The sequence below is a fragment of the Leopardus geoffroyi genome, chromosome B1 (assembly GCF_018350155.1).
Source record: "Leopardus geoffroyi isolate Oge1 chromosome B1, O.geoffroyi_Oge1_pat1.0, whole genome shotgun sequence".
NCBI classification, from domain to species: domain Eukaryota; kingdom Metazoa; phylum Chordata; class Mammalia; order Carnivora; family Felidae; genus Leopardus; species Leopardus geoffroyi.
Genome location: NC_059327.1, coordinates 44,224,629 through 44,247,316, shown reverse-complemented (window position 1 = coordinate 44,247,316; position 22,688 = coordinate 44,224,629). Strand labels below are relative to the sequence as shown.

The 22,688-nt window shown below is 37.8% G+C and overlaps 2 protein-coding genes across 5 annotated transcripts in view; both read left to right on the top strand.

Annotated features, from left to right (window-relative positions):
• Positions 1 to 14,212, top strand: part of BAG4 (BAG cochaperone 4) — a 30,297-nt gene extending 16,085 nt beyond the window's left edge. The window contains exons 2-5 of one of the 3 annotated variants that reach the window (XM_045460452.1): positions 927 to 1,031; positions 11,507 to 11,761; positions 12,216 to 12,470; positions 13,198 to 14,212. In XM_045460452.1, the coding sequence (XP_045316408.1) occupies positions 927 to 1,031; positions 11,507 to 11,761; positions 12,216 to 12,470; positions 13,198 to 13,683 (1,101 nt within the window). In that variant the 3' untranslated portion in view covers positions 13,684 to 14,212. The remainder of the gene's footprint in view (positions 1 to 926; positions 1,032 to 11,506; positions 11,762 to 12,215; positions 12,471 to 13,197) is intronic. The other 2 variants (XM_045460462.1, XM_045460473.1) reach the window with 2 other exon arrangements.
• A 114-nt stretch (positions 14,213 to 14,326) lies between these two features.
• DDHD2 (DDHD domain containing 2) overlaps positions 14,327 to 22,688 on the top strand; it is a 42,221-nt gene continuing 33,859 nt past the window's right edge. For both annotated transcript variants that reach the window (XM_045460242.1, XM_045460233.1), the window contains exon 1: positions 14,327 to 16,020. In XM_045460242.1, coding sequence (XP_045316198.1) covers positions 15,906 to 16,020 — 115 coding nt within the window. In that variant the 5' untranslated portion in view covers positions 14,327 to 15,905. The remainder of the gene's footprint in view (positions 16,021 to 22,688) is intronic.

The window sequence follows — 22,688 nt, the reverse complement described above, 5'->3', positions numbered from 1 at the left end:
CAGATGCTTACTGACTGAGCCATTCAGGTGCCCCTGGGCAAATACTATTCTTAACAGTAGCAAAGAACTATATTTTTGTTGTGCTAATTAAATTGGTAGTGATAGGATTGGTGATTGGAGAGGGACAAAGGAATCTAGGTATCTGGTTTTGATAATCATCTTAAAATAGATTTCCTTTATATGTCATTTGGTATCATAATGCATAAGAATAGACCTAGATAGTCAATAATTGCTTTTTCTAGGGCATGTGACTTACAATATAATATTCAAGCATCAATTTAATAATAAGTGATTTTATAGTAAAGTTCTCTTTTTATTTTTTATTGATTTTTTTATTTTTTAAATATAGTTTATTGTCAAATTGGCTAACATACAGTGTGTACAGTGTGCTCTTGGTTTTGGGGGTAGATTCCCATGATTCATGCTCATCCCAACAAGTGCCCTCCTCAATGCTCATCACCCATTTTCCCCTGTCCCTCACCCCTCCAGCAACCCTCAGTTTGTTCTCTGTATTTAAGAGTCTCTTACGGTTCGCCTCTCTCCCTCTCTGTTTGTAACTAATAGTTTTTTTTTTTTTTTTTTAATTATTCATTTTGGGAGAGAGAGAGTCCATGTGCAACTGGGGAGGAGTAGGGTGAGAGAATCCCAAGCAGATTCTATGCTGTCAGCATGGAGCCCTACACAGCATGGAGTCCCATGCAGGGCTTGAACTCATGAACTGTGAGAACCCTGAGATCATGACCTGAGCTGAAACCAAGAGTCGAATGTTGAACCAACTGAGCCATGCAGGTGCCCCATTTTATAGTAGGGTTCTATTGCCTTTTTTTTTTTTTTTTTTTTTTTTTTTGATAATTATACTTGCCTCTATCAACTTTTCAATATGATGTAAGAATATTATTAAAGGTGACTTTTTTTTCCCTCCTTAGGACCAGCCACCATATCCTAGCTACAATTCTAACTATTGGAATTCTGCACGACCTAGGGCTCCATACCCAAGTACATATCCTGTAAGACCGGAAATGCAAGGCCAGGTATGGTCTAAAATTGCCAGACTTTCTGAATTTTTTCTTAATATACTGATTTTCAAAACATGTGAGATTTCATAATAATGATGTGTGGGTTTTTGTTATTTAATGGACTCTGTCTTCATGTTTTTGTCTCAGAGATAAAGAAATATCTAGGCAAATATTACCCTTAGCAAAAGTAGTTTGAAGCGTAATAGATTATTTCTTAGTACCTGGAAACAATAAACATAAAATGTACTTATTTTTCTAAGTTTGACTTTTTTTTTGAAATATAATTGACATGTAATACCATATTAGTTTCAGGTATATAATATAATGATTTGATAGTTGTGTCTATTGTGAAATGATCACCACAATTAAATCTAGTTAACATCTATCACCACATATAGTTACAAATTTTTTCTTCTGATGAGAACTTTAAAAAATTTTTTTAATGTTTATTTATTTTTGAGACAGAGACAGAGTGCAAGCAGGGGAGGGGCAGAGAGAGAGGGAGGCACAGGATCTGAAGCAGGCTCCAGGCTCTGAGCTGTCAGCCCAGAGCTGCATGTGGAGCTTGAACTCACGAACTGCGGAAGATCATGACCTGAGATGAAATCAAGTCACATGCTTAACTGACTGAGCCCCCCAAACCCCCCAAGAACTTTTTTTTTAATGGTTTTTTTTTTTTTTTTTTTTTGAGACAGAGAAAAACAGAATGTAAGCAGGGGAGAGGCAGAGACAGAGGGGGACACAGAATCCCAAAGCAGCTCTAGGCTCTGAGCTGTCAGCACAGAGCCAGACGCAGGGCTCAAATCCACAAACCGTGACCTGAGCGGAGTCAGAAGCTTAACTGACTGAGCCACCCAGGTGCCCCCTGATGAAAACTTTTAAGATTTATTCTGTTGACAGCTTTCAAATATTCAATACAGTATTAACTATAGTCGCCATGCTGTATCTTACTTACTCATGACTTGCTTATTGTATAGCTGGAAGTTGGAAGTTTGTACCTTTTGACGCCCTTCAGTCATTTGCATCCCTGGCCCCACCTCTAGCAACCATGTCTGTTATCTGAATTTAGGAATTTTTATTTTTTATTAAAAAAATTTTTTTTATCTTTATTTATTCTTGAGAGAGAGACAGGGTGTGAGCAGGGGAGGAGCATAGAGAGAGGGAGACACAGAATCTGAAGCAGGCTCCAGGCTGTGAGCTGTCAGCACAGAGTCCCACACGGGGCTCGAACTCATGAACCACAAGATCATGACCTGAGCTGAAGTTGGACACTCAACCAACTGAGCCACCCAGGCGCCCCGAATTTTTTTTTTTTAAGATTGCATATGTAAATGTGATCATACAGTGTTTGTCTTTCTCTGTCTGACTTATTTCCATCTGTGTTATCACAGATGGCAACATTTCCTCCTTTTTTATGGCTGGGTAATAGTAAATTGTTTTTGTATACACCACATTTTCTATATTCATCCATCAGTAGACATTTAGGTTGCTTCCATGTCTTGGCTATTGTAAGTAATACTGCAGTGAACATGGGGATTCAGATATCTTTTTGAGTTAGTTTTTTTGTTTCCTTTGGATATATTGCAAATAGGGGCATTACTGGGTCACTCTATTTTTAATTTTTCAAGGAATCTCCAAGCTGTTTTCTTTCCATAGTGGCTATACCAATTCACATTCCCAACCAACAGTGCACAAGGGTTCCCTTTTCTCCATATCCTCACCAGCACTTATTATTGTCTTGAGAATAGCCATTTTAACAGGTGTGAGGTGATATCTCATTGTGGTTTTACTTTGTATTTCCCTGGTGATTAGTAATGTTGAGCACCTTTAATGTACCTGTATGTCTTCTTTGGGAAAGTATTCAGGTTGTCTGCCTATATTCTAATTGGATTGTTTGTTTTTTTGCTATTGAGTTTTATGAGTTCATATATATATATATATATATATATATATATATATATATTATTAACTCCTTATCAAATACATGATTTGAAAATATTTTCTTCCATTTAGTAGGTTGCCTTTTCATTCTGTTGGTGGTTTCCTTTGCCATGGAGAAGCTTTTTAGTTTGATGTAGTCCCACTTGTTTACCTTTATTTTTGTTGCCTTTGCTTTTGATGTCAAAAAAACTGACCTCTTAGGACAAATATTTAATTTTAAATATTTCAGGTAACTGAAAAAGTACAGAAAATATGTACATCTTTTTTTAATGTTGATTTATTTTTGAGAGCGAGAGAGAGAGAGCAAGGGAGGGAAAGAGAGAGAGGGAGACAAAGGATCTGAAGCAAGGTCTGCACCAATGCAGGGCTCAAACTCAGGAACTGTCAGATCATGACCTGAGCCGAAGTTGGATGCTTAGCTGACTGAGCCATCCAGGTGCCCCCGTACATCTTTTTATCCAGCACCTAGCTTTGTCAAATTTTTTTAATTAAAAAATTTTTACTGTTTATTTATTTATTAAATGTTTATTTTTGAGAGAGAGAGAGAGTCAGAGTGTGAGCCAGGGAAGGTCAGAGAGAGAGGGAGACACAGAATCTGAAGCAGGCTCCAGGGTCTGAGCTTTCCGCACAGAGCCCATTGCTGGGCTCAAACTCATGAACCGTGAGATAATGACCTGAGTGGAAGTCGGACGTGTAACTGACTGAGCCATCCAGGCGCCCCAAGCTTTGTCAATTTTTAAGTTTGCCACATTTGTTTCAGATTTTTAAAGGGGGGTAAAGTAAACCCAGTTGAAGTCACATATAACACTTCTTTCTATTTCCTGAAGTTATATTTTGATCTCATATGTGTTTTTGTGCTTGTACTACTTGTATACACATTTATATAATATTATTTAACTTGTTTTTAAACTTGATATCAGTGGTTTCATACTAGCATTCTCCTGCAGCTTGCTTTTTTACTCAACATCGCTTTCCATTTTTCTATTGGATACATTTGAGGAAAGAACTTTCCTGGAGTATGGAATTGTTGGGGTTTGGTATATATGCTTATTAAATATAGCCAAATTACTTTTCACCATGGTTGTATCATTGTGGAAATGAGGAAATGTTTAAAAAGTTAGTCACCCATAATCTGCCAACCCTAATAAAGCAATAATTGTCACATTTTCTTTTCTATTGAGGTACCATCTTTGCATATGCAAATACTTTTTTTAAAAATAAGACTGTAGTATATACAAATTTAAAGCAGTTGCATTTTAGCAGCTTTCAAAGGATCTGAATTTTAGATCCAGGTCAGAATTCTCTGTAAACTGATATTCTCTGCAGAATTAAATTTTCAGATCACCATAAAACATTAATATAATTCTTCTGATAGATTTCAAATAGTCAAATAATATGTTCAATTCTGTTCTGACTTACTGGTGATATGGAGGCTGAAATAATGAAAAGAAGTTTCTTTATGGGGCTGAATAATTAATTCATTAAAAGAATCATGTTCCTGGGGTGGCTGGGTGGCTCAGTCGGTTAAGCGTCCGACTTCGGCTCAGGTCGTGATCTCGCTGTTTGTGAGTTCCAGCCCCGCATCGGGCTCTGTGCTGACAGCTCAGAGCCTGGAGCCTGCTTTGGATTCTTTGTCTCCCTCTCTCGCTGCTCCTCCCCCACTCATCCTCTGTCTTTTTCTCTCTCTCTCCTTCAAAAATAAATAAAAAACATTTAAAATAAAATAAAAAAAAGAATCACGTTCCCTTTTTGTCTCATCAAGTTGGTTATATAATCCTTTAAGATTGATTTTGAGCCAGAAGAATTCATTGAAGTTAGAGCAAGATTTGCTTATTTTACTTAAAGAAAATCTAAAAGCAATTGATTTTTCATAATGATTATGTGTAAATCAACTTTAGGATAAGGTTGTAGGAGATCATGGAACACAAAATAAAGAAAAAACCATGTTACTACTTAATGTTTTTTTTAATGTTTATTCATTTTTGAGAGACAGAGACAGAGCATGAGCGGGGGAGGGGTAGAGAGAGAGGGAGACACAGAATCCAAAGCAGGCTCCAGGCTCTGAGCTGCCAGCACAGAGCCACATGCAGGGCCTGAACTCACGAACTGCAAGATCATGACCTAAGCTGAAGTCGGACACTCAACCGACGGAGCCACCCAGGCGCCCCAAAACCATGTTACCACTTATCACAGACTTGTATTTTACTTCTGTCATCTGCATTCCTGTGACTGAAATTGAGAGGCACACATTGTTATTGCTTAATGTGATATGCTTATGGTTTGGCCATATATCATAAAATTCACCCTTTAAATGTACAATTCAGTTGTTTTTAGTCTACTCACAAGATTGTGCGACTGTCATCACTATCTATTCTAGAATATTTTTATCAGTCCAGTTAGAAACTGTGTACCTATCACCCCATTCTTCTCTCCCCCTAGCACCTGGCAACTTTTAGTATACTTGTTATCTCTATGGATTTGCCTATTCTGGACATGTCATTAAACTGAATCATATAACATATATTCTTAAATGTTTATTAATTTGAGAGACAGAGGGACCGTAAGTAGGGGAAGGGCAGAGAGAGAGAGGGAGAGAGAGAATCTCAAGTAGGCTCTGTGCTGTGAGCATGGAGCCCAACGTAGGGCTTGATCCCACGAACTGTGAGATCATGACCTGAGCTGAAATCAAGAGTCAGATGCTCAACAGACTGAGCCACCCAGGCACCCCAGGAATCGTATCACATTTGATATCTTGTGACTGGTTTTTTTCTTTTAGCATAATGTTCATCCATGTTGTGACAATGTATTGATACTTTGTTCCTGTCTGTGGCCAAGTACTATCCATTCTATGGATATACCACATTTATTTTATCCATTTATCAGTTGATAGAAATTTGAGTCTTTTTCACTTTTTGGCTGTTATGAATAATGCTGTCATAAACATTTGTTTGCTAATTTTTATGTGGACGTAGGTCTTTTCTGTTGGTTATATATGTAGGAGTGGAGCTACTGGGTCATGCGGTAGGTAGTTCTGCTGTGTTTAACACTTTGAGGAACTGGCAAAGTTCTAACAAAAAATACTGAAGTCCTTTGATAGGGTTCTGAATTGAGAAACCATGATACAGAAAGACACTGGTCAGAAATTTCATTTAATTTGAAGGATAACTAGGTTGTAAACTACAGCCTATTAAAAACTGGTCAGGAGCTCCTGTGAGACAAAAATTGGAAAAGTTCTATAAATAGAGGAAGCAACCTGTGGATGATCATAGATTTGTTAGTTCCAAAAATGAGTATTAGAGAAATTCAAGTTGATGTCGACTGCTGAAGATTATGACTCTTGGAGCACTTTTGTGGTGAAACTTTCCATGTTTTTCAAGAGAAGCACAATAGGAGGAACTGTGTTGCTGAAAGGTAATCTGTTTTTGCTTGGATTGGGTCTGGTTGCTGTAGAATGGAAAGGGAATCCGCCGAACAGTGTATCGCTGTCCGTGTGAGAGACTTGACCACTTTTCTCCTCTTTGGATTCTACATCTATACAACAGTCCATCAACTGTGAAATTGACTGTTGGAAGAAGTATTCATATGGGTGATTTTTAGCTTGCAAGGAGACGCCAGATGATGTGATGTTAGTTTGACTTTTGAATGCTAGGTGATATCTATATTTACATCTAGAACAAGAGTAGCAGCTGGGATTTCTGAGTTTCCAGTCTCTTGATTTCTTCTGGAAGCCAGAATGAGACTTTTACAGAAATTTAATAACTGTCAAAGATTTTACTTAATTCTTATAGTTTCTCTTTCAGATTTTATCTGTTGCCGTATCAGCTGACAGTTTTCAAATTGTAACTTCTTTTCCTTAGACACAAGTTTCCCTTCAGTAAAATAGTCTACTTGGACACTGATGAAGTTTCTCTGGTCCTGGCAGCCCGCTGGATTCTAGACACACTTGGGATTTCACGACATTTGTAGTAGCATAAATTTTTTTTTGTTGTTACAAAAGTAATACAACTTTATTACTAAATATTTGGGAAATAAAGAAAAGGAGGAAAATACTAATTTTGCCATCCTAAAAGATCTATATTTGGGGCGCCTGGGTGGCTCAGCCGGTTAAGCGCCCGACTTCGGCCCAGGTCACCATCTCACGGTTCGTGGGTTCGAGCCCCGCGTCAGGCTCTGTGCTGACAGCTCAGAGCCTGGAGCCTGTTTCAGATTCTGTGTCTCCCTTTCTCTCTGACCCTCCCCCGTTCATGCTCTGTCTCTCTCTGTCTCAAAAATAAATAAACGTTAAAAAAAAATTAAAAAAAAAAAAAAGATCTATATTTTGGTAAATTTGTTTTTGCATTTTTCCTATTATGTTTACACAGCTTTAAACTTATTGTATATAAACTTTTTTGTATGGCTTTTCATTTATCATATGTACTCTGCATGTTATAGGGTAAAATAAGAGGTGAAGTTTTTTTTTTTTTTACCATTAAGGAAATTTTCAGACATAATCAAAAGCAATGACAGTAGCACAATAATCTCCTATGTACTCAGCTTCAGTAAATATCAGTGCACAGACTTCTTGTTTTATCTGTATCCTTGAGTTATTTTGAAGTAAATTCTGGACACCATATTATTTCACTTGTAAATACTTAAGTATATATCTTTAAAACGTAAAGAAGATTTAAAAACATAACAATGTCATTTTTAAAACTTAAAAAAACTAAAAATAATTCTTTAATATCATTAAATGTCCGGTCAGTCTAACAGTGAATTTTAAGACAATAAAATTCCCTCAATGAATAGCCTGTAATGTACTTAATCATTCCATTATTATAGGAAATTTAGGTTGTTTACAGTTTTGTGTGATTATAAATAATGCTGTGTTGAACAAATTCATGCCTATAACTTTTTCTGTAGTTGAATCTTCTCCTTAGGAAGAATTTCTAGAAGTTGAATAATAGTACAAAAAGCCACATGATGTTTTATCAAGTTTCTAACAGCATACATTGTATTAAGGATTCTATTTTTAGGCACATCTAGGTGGAAGATCTTAACAGCCCTCCAGTGGCTTTAACAAGGGGTGGTTCAGTCATCCCTCTGGTTAGGGAATGCTTGCTGGATCTTCCAAGCACCTGTCCTTGCATGGAATTTTTTGGCCATGTGGTGATAATACCCTGTCTTTTATCCTCTTGCCATAAAAATATGGCTAAGAGTTTATTTTCTACAGAATTATGATTGTCTTGCCACTTTGATCCATCTCATTTTTAAAAAGAATTATTTTGAGAGACAGAGAGCCGCAAGCACAAGCTGGGGAGGGACAGAGAGAGAGGCAGGGAGAGAGAGAGAGAATCCCAAGTATGCTATGCACTATCAGCGCAGATGTGGGGCTTGAACTCATAAACTGTGAGATAATGACCTGAGCCAAAATCGAGTTGGGTGCTTAACTGACTGAACGACCCAGATGTCCTGATCCATCTCATTTTTTGATGTGTTAGACTAGAAATCAAATTTGACTATTTTTTCGGTTATTAGCAGCTGTCTTTTTAAAAATTTTTTTTTAATGTTTTATTTTTGAGACAGAGAGAGACAGAGCATGAGCAGGGGATGGGCAGAGAGAGACGGAGACACAGAATCTGAAACAGGTTCCAGGCTCTGAGCTGTCAGCACAGAGCCCAATGCGGGGCTCAAACTCACAAATGGCGAGATCATGACCTGAGCCAAAGTCAGCCGCTTAACCGACAGCCACCCAGGCGCCCCAGCTGTCTTTTTTTTTTTTTTTTTAAACTGAGGTGTAATTAACATGTAACATTGTATTCGTTCTAGATGTACAACATAATGATTCAATATTTGCATACATTGCATAATGATCACCACGGTAAGTCTGGTTAACATCATAGGATTCTTTGCTTGTTTTTCTACCCGAAGTGGAAAAGATTATGTAGTCTTAGACAAGTACTGGAACACTTGATTCTGTGTTTTTAGCATTTAAAAAAGATGAAGCAGAAGTTAATTGAAACATTAAGATAGTCATTTAAATGTAAAGTTTGGCCGTAATTCATTTGGATATCTAACCTAGGGTTCTGGGTGCCAATAGTAGTGTGGATGGGTGATTTAAAACTATAGTGAACAGGGCGCCTGACTGGCTCAGTCAGCAGTGCATGAGACTCTTGATCTTGAGGTTCTGAGTTTGAGCCCCACATTGGGTGTAGAGATTACTTAAAAATAAAATCTTAAAAAAAAATGACAGCAACACATGAGGAATTTGCCTCTGTAGTCTTTTTTTTAAACATTTTATTTTATTTTTTATAATTTATTGTTTAATTTACATCCAAGTTAGTACCATGTGGTGCAACAATGATTTCAGGAGTAGATTCCTTAATGCCTCTTACCCATTTAGACCATCTCCCTCCGCCCCCCCCCCCCACAACCCCTCCGGAAGCCATCTGTTTGTTCTCTATATTTCAGAGTCTTTTATGTTTTGTCCCCCTCCCTGTTTTTATATTATTTTTGCTTCCCTTCCCTTATGTTCATCTGTTTTGCATCTTAAATTCCTCACATGAGTGAAGTCATATACTTGTCTTTCTCTGAGTTATTTCACTTAGCATAATACCCTCCAGTTCCACCCGTGTAGTTGCAAATGGCAAGATTTCATTCTTTTTGATTGCTGAGTATACTCCATTGTGTGTGTGTGTGCGCATGCACACACACACACCCCACATCTTCTTTATCCATTCATCCATCGATGGACATTTGGGCTCTTTTCATACTTTGGCTATTGTTGATAGTGCTGCTATAAACATTGGGGTGCTTGTACCCCTTCAAAACAGCATACCTGTATCCCTTGGATAAATACCTAGTAGTGTAATTGCTGGGTCATAGGGTAGTTCTATTTTTAATATTTTGAGGAACCTCCATACTGTTTTCCAGAGTGGCTGCACCAGCTTGCATTCCCACCATCAGTGCAAAAGAGATCCTCTTTCTCCGCATCCTCCCCAACATCTGTTGTTGCCTGAGTTGTTAACGTTAGCCATTCTGACAGGTGTGAGGTGGTATCTCATTATGGTTTTGCTTTGTATCTCTAACGATGAGTGATGTTGAGCATTTTTTCATGTGTCGGTTGGCCATCTGGATGTCTCCTTTGAGAAGTGTCTATTCATGTCTTTTGCTCATTTCTTCACTGGATTATTTTTTGGGTGTTGAGTTTGATAAATTCTTTATAGATTTTGGATACTAACCCTTTATCTGATACGTCATTTGCAAATATCTTCTCCCATTCTGTCGGCTGCCTTTTAGTTTTGCTGATTGTTTCCTTCACTGTGCAGAAGCTTTTCTTTTTTGGTGAGGTCCCAATAGTTCATTGCAGCCTGTTGTTATTCACTTGGGAAGCAGAGTGGGATAGTACAAAGAACGTGGGCTTTTCATGGGCTTTGTACTTTTCAGATCTGGGTTCATTTCTTGATATTGCCATAATAGTAATAACAACAATGATGTTATAAATAATTACTATCTATTGAGCATACCGAGTGCCAGACCCTGTGCTAAGCATTTATATATATCAGCTCATTTAATTTTCACGGTAGTCCTACCAGGTAAGTTTATGATTTCCATTTTTCTGGTAGAGAAAAGCTCAGAGAGATTAAACACAAAGCCTATGGCAGAGCTTGGTCTCTCTAGTCTTCTCTTCTAAAATAATGTTTATTTTTATTTTTTTTTATGTTTATTTATTTTGGAGACAGCAAGAGACAGTGCAAGTGGAGGAGGGGCAGAGAGCAACGGAGACACAGAATCTGAAGCAGGCTCCAGGCTCTGAGCTGTCAGCAGAGAGCCTGATGTGGGGCTTGAACTCACGAACCACGAGATCATGACCTGAGCCATGCGTCCAACTTTGGACGCTTAACTGACTGAGACACCCAGGCGCCCTGCTTTAATGTTTATTTTTAAAAGAGAAACAGACACAGACATACAGACATAGCATGAGTGGGGGAGAGTCAGAGAGAGAGGGAGACACAGAATCTGAAGCAGGCTCCAGGCTCCAAGCTGTCAGCAGAGAGCCTGATGTGGGGCTTGAACCCACAAATTGTGAGATCATGACCTGAGCTGAAGTCGGATGCTTAGCCGACTAAGCCACCCAGGTGCTCCTCTAGTCTTCTCTTTTAGTTGTACCCTGGTTATTTTTTTCTGTGACTAGCCATTATCTTAGGTCTCCCAGGACCCCTCTCTAGGTGGCAGGCACAGGTTCTCCACTGTCAGTTGTAATTGTTAGGTATACTTACGGAAGTGTTTGGGAAGCACAGCCCTGAGGCCTTCACTTCCTGATTCATCACAATATACCCTGTCATTGCTACAACACAGACTCTACAGTGATAATCTGAGTTTAATATATGGTATATGGCCATAATACATGAGAGAAAGAATGCTTCACAGATTGCTTAGGCAGTTCATATTTTCATTAGTTACTGACCTTTGTCCCTTCCCAAACTTTTCAAAGTTGGGTATTAGGTCAGAGCACTTCAGTTCTTCTACTCAGTCACTTTTTTTTTCTTTCTTTTTTTTTTTTTTTTTAACAGAGTTTGAATTCTTATACAAATGGAGCATATGGTCCACCGTACCCTCCTGGCCCTGGGGCGAATACTGCATCCTACTCTGGGGCTTATTACACACCTGGATATACTCAGACCAGTTACTCCCCAGAGGTTCCAAGCACTTACCGTTCACCTGGCAACAGCCCAGCCCCAGTCTCTCGTTGGCTGTATCCTCAGCAGGACTGCCAGACTGAAGCACCCTCTCTTCGGGGGCAGGTTCCAGGATATCCTGCTTCACAGGTGGGCAGTTATCTGTTGGGTTTTTATTTGTTTAATATTCTATGAGTGATACCATGTTTGTTTCTCTGTCCCTTCCAGGGGAGTTCTGATACATCTTAATTTGTTATTCCTTATAGCATATGGGTCCACTTATTTCTCGTATCTTGGGACAGATTTATGCTATAATTTAGCCATTGAATTTTAAATCTTCTTCCTTCTGAGTTTGATTGTCTCTAAATCTGCCCCTGGTGTCTTCAGAATTAAGCTTTTTTTTGGGCCTGAAGAAATGACTGCAACTGATTAGAGATGCTACCACTTAGCCTGGTAGCAGCCAAAGTACATCTGTTAAGGAGAGAGGAAGCATCTCAATCTGTTGATACTAGAGTTATTTTCATTACTTCGTTCAGGTGTTTTTGTTTTTGTTTTTGTTTTTGTTTTTAGCAGTGACCAGCATATTTCCTTCCTTTCAATCTAGAACGCTGGAATGACCCTGCCCCATTATCCTTATGGGGATGGTAATCGTAGTGTTCCACAACCAGGACCAACTGTACGACAACAGGAGGACTCATGGGCTTCTCCTGGTGCTTATGGAATGGGAACCCGTTACCCTTGGCCTTCAGCTGCACCCTCAGCACCACCTGGGAATCTCTACATGAGTGAGAGTACTTCATCATGGCCCAGCAGCAGCTCTCCTCAGTCCCCTCACTCACCACCACCCCAGCAGCCCAAGGTAGGAGGCCTTCTAAACATTGTTCTTTTCATGTTTGGGTAATTGAAAACGCACAACATGAAACTTTCCTGCGTTGGTGTGTATTAAATGGGGACTAATTGCAAAAAGTTGGTGATTACTACCTATAGCTTTAGCCCAGTTTCTTCCTCTTTTTTTTAATACACTTTATTTTTTAGAGCAGTTATAGGTTCGCATCTTTTTTGTAAAAGACAGAAAAACGCTCATTTACTGTTTGTTGTAATGCTATCTGAATGTTAAACAAAATCAAAGATTGCATTTTATTACCTCAGTCAGTACACAGAAGACGATATCAATGTGAAATTGTATAAACCACAGACATAAACATCATCTGTCTGTGGCTACATTCCTTTTTAAGGTCTGTCTTAGGTTTTAACTCTTCAGAGGAAGGCTATCTAATTCCTATTTATTAAATCACTGGGTGGATTGTGAGGTGGAAAGGAGCGATTGTGAGGTGTTCATGAGGATGAACACTTCAGGGTAGATTCATTATACTCAGGAATTCTCTGCCTTTTACTTGACAGAGCACTCCTTTTGTCTTTTTAGGGTTGTGTTTTCCTCAAATTGTTAAGGAGGGATGCCTAGTTTTTTTAGTGGGGACTCTATTCATGTAATTCTCGGTCTGGTGAAAGATGTTGGCTAACCACTCTGATGTTGATGGATTGCCATTAAAACAGCTCTTTTCCCCTCTTTGCTCTCCCACTCCAAGGACTCCTCCTACACCTATAGCCAATCAGATCAAGGCATGAACCGGCACAACTTTCCTTGCAATGTCCATCAGTACGAGTCCTCAGGAACAATGAACAATGATAATTCAGATCTTTTGGATTCCCAAGTCCAGTACAGTGCTGAGCCTCAGCTTTATGGTAATGCCACCAATGAACACCCCAGCAATCAAGATCAAAGTGATAATCTTCCTGAAGAGTGTCTATCTTCAGATGAAGGTACTCCCCCAAGTATTAAAAAAATCATACATGTGCTGGAGAAGGTCCAATATCTTGAGCAAGAAGTAGAAGAATTCGTAGGAAAAAAGACAGACAAAGCGTACTGGCTTCTGGAAGAAATGCTAACTAAGGAACTTTTGGAACTGGATTCAGTTGAGACTGGGGGCCAGGACTCTGTCCGGCAGGCCAGGAAAGAGGCTGTTTGTAAAATCCAGGCCATACTGGAAAAATTGGAAAAAAAAGGATTATGAAGGACTTAGAACAAAGGGGAAGCCTGTTACTAACTTGACCAAAGAACTCTTGATTTTGGTTAATTAACCCTCTTTTTGAAATGCTTGTTGGTGACAAGAAGCAATACATTCCAACTTTCCTTTGATTAAAACTTGAAAAACTGGTAAAGGACTTGAAAGAACATTTTAGTTATGAGTTGTTTTCAGTTTTCAGACCAATGAATGTAATAGGAAACTGTGGAGTTACCATTATTGCCAAGTAGACTCACTCCTTAAGAAATTTGTGGATATCTACAAGCTGCTTCTTATCAGCAGGAGGGAAACATGCTTTATGTAACAGGCTTATCAAAAACCTACCAGATGAGACTGGATATAATCTGAGGCAAACAGGCTCTGTTTTTTTAAACATCTGGATTACTTGTCACATTTTTGTACATTGTGACTGCTTTCAACATACACTTCATGTGTAAATTACAGCTTGGACTTTAGCCTTCTTGGACCTCTGTTTTGTTTTGTTATTTGCAGTTCATAAATATAGTATTATTCTCTACTTCTTGGTACGTTTTGTAGTAATATGTTTAATATAATTATTCAAGAGACTATATTGGTAGCCCGATAATATGGCAATTCTGAATGAATTTCTATCTTTGCACCACTTGAACATATTGCAATGTGTATTGAGTTCCTGAGGTATCTTGTCTCCTTTTTTGTATAGATCTTTAGAGTTTTACCACTCCTACTTTTCATGTTAATAGTGGAAGGCGAATTGGGAGATGGCAGGGGCATAGGAATGAGATGTTTGTGGCCATTTTCTTTTTTGCTTTTTTATTATATTTGGATAAAGATCCACCTTAAAATTTCCTTAATCCCTTCCTGCCCCCCCCCCCCATCGTCTTTTCACTACTGCTGCTTCCATATAGAGCATTTTGATAGGTAGGGATGAAAAATTAAATGCCACAGTGAGTAGAAATAACTGCAAAAGTAATAAATGTGACCATCTGGAAATGTGCTTCTCCATCTAAAATACTAGGTTCACCATCAAGATCCCTATGGGCAGATTTCACCTCAGTTGATAGTCAAAAACAGTAAGGATAAAAAAGGATTCATGCTCAGGGAATGAATCAGCCATAGCTAGAGTGGGAAATTTTCTTTTAAAGGCATATTTGATGTTTACCTTTATTTCCCTAGAGTAAATTGTTTTATAAAAAAGATGTTTATTACCATTAATAACAGTCATTTCAGAGACAGAGTTAAGAATGTGATATTGAAAGGGTCTTAGCTGGGCTTGCTTGGGTAGCTTCATGCTATGGTATGGAAGAGACTTAGGTAAATGACTTACTTTTTCTATCAGAAGTGAGTTCTAGTATACAGTATCTGTTATTGGAAAAACAGCTGTTTCTTAAGATATCCAAGTGATAACTTTCTTCTACACTATCAGGCCTATTAGTGCTAATAAATCTATCCGCCATCTCCTCTCCTTTTAAACAAAGCCAAACAAACGTATGATGAGAAGAAATGGAGTAAAGATATTGGCCGGGTCTGATGGATGGGATGAATGATTTTATGAGATAATATGGTGACAGTTTTATTCTAGGATTTTTATTTTTGGCCTAAGGTAAGAATGTTAAAAAAGGCTTTCTATGAAAATTAGAAAATTGTACTTGATACTAAAAATTTAGAAGGGGGAGAACCTTAAAGCCAATTTAAAGGAAACCAGTGAGACAGTGACATTCAGGAAAGGATACTATTAACTATTTAAGTGAGGGCCCAAGATACCAATTTCCACAAAGTTTTGATTTTTATACACACACATACACACATTATGCACATATGTATGTGTGTATGTTTTTTAACAGATTTTTTTTAATTTTGAGATAATTTTAGACCTTCTGAAGAGTTGTAAAATGAGTAGTTTATGTGCATCTTCATTGAACTTTCCCTTATGTTAACATCTTATACAACTATAGAACATTTGTCAAATTAAGAAATTAGCCTTGATACAATACTGTTAACAAAAGTAGAGAGTTTAAAAAGTAGAGATTTTCTTGGTCTTTTCAGTGATGTCCTTTTACTGTTCCAAGATCCAGTGCAGGATCCCACCTTGCACTTAGTTGTCATGTCTACATAGTGTCTTCCAATCTGTGACAGTGTATCATGACATCTGATGTCATAATGTATTTCTGGTGTTGTTAACCTTAATCACTGAGGTGGTGTCTGCTAGGATTCTCTACTGTAAAATTACTATGTTTTTCTTTGTAATGACTATTTGCTGGAGCTACTTTGAGACTATGCAAATGTCCTGTTTCTGCTTAAACTATTGCCCACTCATTTTCGCATCCATTGCCAGATCTTGCTTGTGTAAGTTACTACCGTGGTGTTCTAATGGTGACTTTCTATTTCTCTCATTTCTTCTACATTTATTAATTGGCATTCTTATGTAAGGAAGGGTTATCACATTCGGATTTATATTTTTAATTATAGTAAGATATTCAAGATAAGTACAAATTTAGAACTTAAAGATGTAAACCGTGTTAAAATGATTCCAAATACCAATATCAAAGAAAGGAAAGCTAAATTGGTAACCTGTTTGAGAAAATATAATGAACTTAAGAAGGAAAATAGTATTTATGATTTGTGGGTTTGGTTCAGTATTTGACTCAGTATCGACTCCAGACTAAATTCAAAATTGTCTTGGAATTTCACATCTGGACTTTCTAGAAGTCTCTAAATTTATATTACTTTGGGGGTAGTTTTTGTCAAAAGCTTGAATAAAGTTACCAAGACCTGGCATGTTAAACACAGCTATGTCTTATTTATAATAAGCCACTAATGTTTCAAATGTAAATGCCAATATAAATATTTAGACAGATATGCCCTAATGAAGTATCTGGTATGGTGGGTTATGCTTGTTTCTACTTTGTTGGTGTGGAATTCTTCTAAATGCTTTAAAAAATAGGGTTTTAAAAACAGTTCTGTAATGGTTACTATAATTCTATTAATGGTAGGAAGATTTTTTAAAAAGTTGAAGAATATAGATTAAATTGGCATTTACAAAAGGTTTTTGTTTTTTTGTTTTGTTTTTTAGTTTTATTTATTTATTTTGAGAGAGAGAGAAAGCATGGGTGGGGAAGGGGCAGAGAGAGGCAAGAGAGAGAATCCCAAGCAGGCTCTGGAGTATCAGTGTGGAGCCCAATGTGGGGCTCAAACCCAAGAACCATGAGCTCATGACCTGAGCTGCAGTTGGACGCTTAACCGATTGAACCACCCAGGCATTTTTTGGGAGATGGGTAGTTGATGACTGGAATTTTTTCTTTTTCATCTTTTTTTTTTCATTTTTAAAAAGTTGAGTTTTAAAGACTCAAATAATTCTATGGAGGTTATAAGGTTAAAGAGTCAATTCTGTGACAAGGACCATGCTCCTGCTCCCAGTCCTGTGTTTTCTTTTACAAAAGCAACAACTTTTTTTTTTTTTTTTTTAATTTTTTTTTTTCAACGTTTATTCATTTTTGGGACGGAGAGAGACAGAGCATGAACGGGGGAGGGGCAGAGAGAGAGGGAGACACAGAATCGGAAACAGGCTCCAGGCTCTGAGCCATCAGCCCAGAGCCTGACGCGGGGCTCGAACTCCCGGACCGCGAGATCGTGACCTGGCTGAAGCCGGACGCTTAACCGACTGCGCCACCCAGGCGCCCCAGCAACAACTTTTTTTAAAATTATTTTTTTTTTAAGTTACATCCAAGTTAGTTAACATGTAGTGTAATAATGATTTCAGGAATAGGATTTAGTGATTCATAACTTATGTATAACACCCAGTACTCATTCCAGCAAGTTTCCTCCTTAATGCCCCTTGCCTGTTTAGCTCATCCCCCCACCCAAAACCCCTCCAGTAACCCTCAGTGTGTTCTCAGTATTTAAGTGTCTCTTATGGTTTGTCTCTCTTCCTGTTTTTATATTATTTTTGCTTCCCTTCCTTTATGTTCGTCTGTTTTGTATCTTAAATTCCACATATGAGTGCAGTCATATATTTGTCTTTCTCTAATTTTACTTAGCATGATACACTCTAGTTCCATCCACATTGTTGCAAATGGCAAGATTTCATTCTTTTTAATTGCCAAGTAATATTCCATTGTAGATATACACACCTCACCTTCTTTAAAAAAAATTTTTTTAATGTTAATGTATTTGAGAGAGAGAGAGAGAGGGAGACACAGAATCTGAAGCAGGCTCCAGGCAAGCTGTCAGCACAGAGCCCGATGCAGGGCTTGAACTCAAGAACCATGAGATCATGACCTGAGCTGAAGTCGGACACTCAACTGACTGAGCCATCCAGGTGCCCCTATATACCACATCTTCTTTATCTGTTCATCAGTCAATGGACATTTGGACTCTTTTCATACTTTGGCTGTTGTCGATAATGCTGCTATGTAAACATTGGGGTGCCTGTGCCCCTTTGGAACAGCACTCCTATATCCTTGGGTAAATACCTGGTAGTGCAATTGTTGGGTTGTAGGGTAGTTCTTTTAATTTTTGGAAGAACTTCCATACTGTTTTCCAGAGTGGCTGCACCAGTTTACATTCCCACCAGCAGTGCAAAAAGGTTCCTCTTTCTCCACATCCTTGCCAACATCTGTTGTTGCCTGAGTTGTTAATTTTAGCCATCTGACAGGTGGTATCTCTGTGGTTTTTACTTGTATTTCCCCGATGATGAGTGATATTGACCATTTCTTCATGTCTGTTAGCCATCCAGATGTCTTCTTTGGAAAAGTGTCTGTTCGTGTCTTTTACCCATTTCTTCACTGGGTTATTTTTTTTTTGGGGTGTTGAGTTTGATGAGTTCTTCATAGATTTTGGATATTAACCCTTTATCTGATATCTCATTTGCAAACATCTTCTCCCATTCTGTCTGTTGCCTTGTAGTTTTGCTGTCTGTTTCCTTTGCTTTGCAGAAGGTTTTTATCTTGATGAAGTCCCAATAGTTCATTTTTGCTTTTGTTTCCCTTGTCTCCAAAGACATGTCAAGTAAGAAGTTGCTGCAGCCAAGGGCGAAGAGGTTGTTGCCCACAAGCAACGACTTTTAACTGAGGTTTTAAAAAATTATCCCTGTATTTTTTGTTCTATTGTTTAGTTCCTATATCATTTATTTTTGCTCTCGTCTTTATTATTTCCTTCCTTTTGCTGGTTTTGGGTTTTGTGTTTGGTCTTTTTCTAACTCCTTTAGGTGTTATCTCCATATTTAAAATTTTTGTTTATATTTTAAAAGATTTTGTTTTCTTTAAATAATCTCTACACCCAACATGGGGCTTGAATTTACAACCCCGAGATCAAGAGTAGCATGCTGTACTGACTAAGCCAGCCACATGCCTCTCCATATTTTGTAATGACATAATTGTATTGCTTCTTTTGATTTATCAATTTTAGGTCATTTCTACTGATTTTCTATTACAGAGGGTGGAGGTTTAGGTTTAACTCTCTGCCCCTACAATACACACATCTCAGTCCTCATCCCCCCCGTACTCAAAATCCACCCCCCAATCTATGCGATGATTTTGTTGTACATTATTATGACTGTGTAAATGCTAACCAGAGCTCAGTAATGTAAACTGTGAATACATTTCCTTTTCTGAACAACTTCTTTTCCCTGCAATTAATCCTTTATCTTATTTATTGAGTTTGCTCATGTACTTATAACTAATTTGACCTCAAACCCTTCATCATTTATGTAAATCTTTTAAGATGTTCAGACATATATTTTGTCAATTTCAAATTCCTGAAGAAGTCTACCCTGGAGCCTTCTGACTGTAGAACTGGTATGTTCCTAGTGCATATTGTCATTCTGGGATCTTCTACTTATCCTGGGGATTCTTTTGGCTTCTCCTGCTGGTTTCCTTTTTTCTGTAATTTATGTCTTTCTCTTAATTTATTCCCCCATTTTTGTAGAGCATGTTCTCCAGTAGCTTCCTGCAAAAGGGTGCATGAGAAATAGTTTTTTTTAACATCTTGCATATTTGAGAATGTGTTTTCATGACCCTTTGTATAAAATCCTTCTCTCTGGAAGCTTGTAGGATATTTTTGTCTCCTCTCTTATGAAATTTCCTAACAATATAGCTTTGGTGTGGGTCTGTTTTTTGTGCATTTTACTGGGCACCTTTCATTCTGGGAACTTATACCCTAAGCCCTATGACATTGTCTTGACTTTGTTAATTTTGGACCTCCATCACCCTCATCTCTGTTAACTCTTTCTAGAATTCCTGTTTCTGTCTAGACCTCTTAGGCTGGTTCTTTGATTCATTATGCTTTCTTTTTTATTTTTTGCCTTTTTTTGCAGTATTTTGTGGGAGATTTACTTACCTTTATCTTCTAAATCTTCATTTGGAGTTCTACATCTTGACGATATTTTTAAATTTTAAGAATTTTTTTGTTCTCTGTGTTCCCTTATGGAATTCTGCTTTTGTCTGTGGTTGTAAGCACCTTATCTTGGAGGATTATTAATGATAATTTCTTGATGTTTTCTTTTTACTGAATAATGAATTTCCGCCAAAATGCATTTTCCTTTCTTTTTTGATCTTCAACTTTATCATGTTAGAGATATTTTCTTACATGTCTGGTGGTTCTTGGATTCTAGTGTTATACTGGAGACCCAAAATTACTTCTAGAAAGTGCTTCATGACCATTCTGTTTTGTTTTTTTCATAATCTTTGTTAGAGGGGGATAGCTCTTTTTATTTTTAAAGTTTATTTATTTATTTTGAGACAGAACGCAAGCAGGGGAAGGGCAGAGAGAGGGAGAGAGAGAATCCCAAGCAAGCTCTGCACTGTTAGTAAGGAGCCTGATGTGGGACTTGAATTCACGAACCATGAGATCATCGCCTGAGCAGAAATCAAGAGTTGGATGCTTAACTGACTGAGCCAGCTAGGTGCCCCAGGGGATAGCTCTTTTAAATCTGAAATTGGGAAGGATAGATTATCTGATCATTTTCATTCCTGTGTGTAAACAGGAGGGTTTATACTCCATGTGGCTTTTCTTACCAGGAGTAGTGGGCACATTTGTTGTCAGGAAATGTGAGGTGCAGGAGGTCCCAGCTGCTGAGAGTGAGGATTTAGGGGTTTCTGGGTTCAGAGCACATTTTGTGTCAGCCAATCCTTAAATCTCCTTTTCTTTTGCAATATGTACTCTGTCTTCATAAGCTAATGCTGAGTAGTATTGTCTGATAAATTATAGGACTCCTGGTTACATTTGGATTTCAGATGAATAACCTCATTTTTTTGAAGTTTTTTTTTTTTTTTTTTTTAATGTTTATTTATTTTTGAGAGAGAGTGAGTAGGGGAGGGGTAGAGAGAGAGGGAGACAGAGAATCCCAAGCAGGCTCCACACTGTCAGTGCAGAACCGATGTGGGGCTCAAACTCATGAATCATGAGCTCATGACCTGAGCTGAAATCAAGGTTAACCAACTGAGTCACTCAGATGCCCCAACAAATCATTTTTTAAAATAAATATATTCCAAATATTGTACGGGATATACCAATACTAAAAATGATTGTTTCCCTGAAATTCAAATTTACTGGGGGTATTATGTTTTCAAATTAAAGTTCTTATGTTAAGATAATTGTAGATTCACATGCAGTTTTAAGAAATAATGCACAGCTTTCATGTACCCTTTACCCAGTTTCCCCCAATGGTAATATTTTTGCAAAACTTACTGCAGTGTCACAACCAGTATATTGACACTGATACAGTCAAAATACAGAATAATTCCACCGTCACAATTATTTTTACTATTGACCTTTCATAGCCACACCTATTTCTCTTTTCCCACCATTCTAAACCCGTGCAATCACCAATCTGTTCTCCATTTCTGAATTGTGCCGTTTCAAGAATGTTATATAAGTAGAATTGTACAGTATTGTAACCATTAGAGATTGGCTTTTTTTTCACTCAGCATATCTCTTGAGATTCATTCAAGTTCTCTCCTTATCAATAGTTCTTTTTTATTGCTAAGTAGTGGTCTATGCTACAGATGTGCCACTATTTGTTTACTCACCTGTTGAGGACATCTTAGTTGTTTCCAGTTTGGGGCTATTATGAATAAAGCTGCTATGTACATTCATGTACAGGTTTTTGTGTGGACATGGTTCTCATTTCTTTGGGAAAAATGCCCAGGAATGCAGCTCTGGGTCATAGAGTGGTTGCATGCTTAATTTTGTAGGCTGTTACCAAACTTTTCTAGGACGGCTGCACTATTTTGCATTCCCACCAGCATGTATGAATTTCTCTGCATCCCTACCAGTATTTGATGGTGTCACTATTTTTTATTTTAGGTGTTCTAACAGATGCATAGTGATACCTCATTGTGGTTTAATGATTTTGCATTTCTTTGATAGTTAATGATGTTGAACATCTTTTCATGTGCTTATTTGCCATCTGTGTATTCTCTTCTGTGAAATGTCTGTTCTTATCTTTTGCCCATTTCTGGGGGACTTATTCTAATAAACTTAGAATAGTTTAGATTCACAGAAAACTTACAATGCTACAGAGTTCCTATATACTCCACACTCTATCACCACTTTAGTGTTAACATTTGACACAGTTAGTAGACCAATAATGATACATTCTTATTAACTAAAATGCATACTGTCTTCAGATTTCCTTAGTTTTTACCTGACATCCTTTTCCTCTTCCAGGATCCCATTCATGAAGAATACCACATTATATTTACTCATCATATAGTAAGAGCCTCTTGGCTGTGACAGTTTCTCAGATCTTCCTTGTTTTTGATGACTGTGACAGTCCTGAGGAGTACTGGTCAGATTTTGTAGACTGCCCCTCAACTGGAATTTGTCTGATGTTTTTCTCATATACAGTGGGGCTGTGGGTTTTTGAGAGGAAGACCACAGAGATGGTAAGTGCCCATCTCATCATATATCAAATGCATATATACTATCAACATAACTTATACTGTTGATGTTAACCTTAATCACCTGGCTGAGGTAGTGTTTGTTGGGTTTCTCCACATAAAATTACTTTCCCC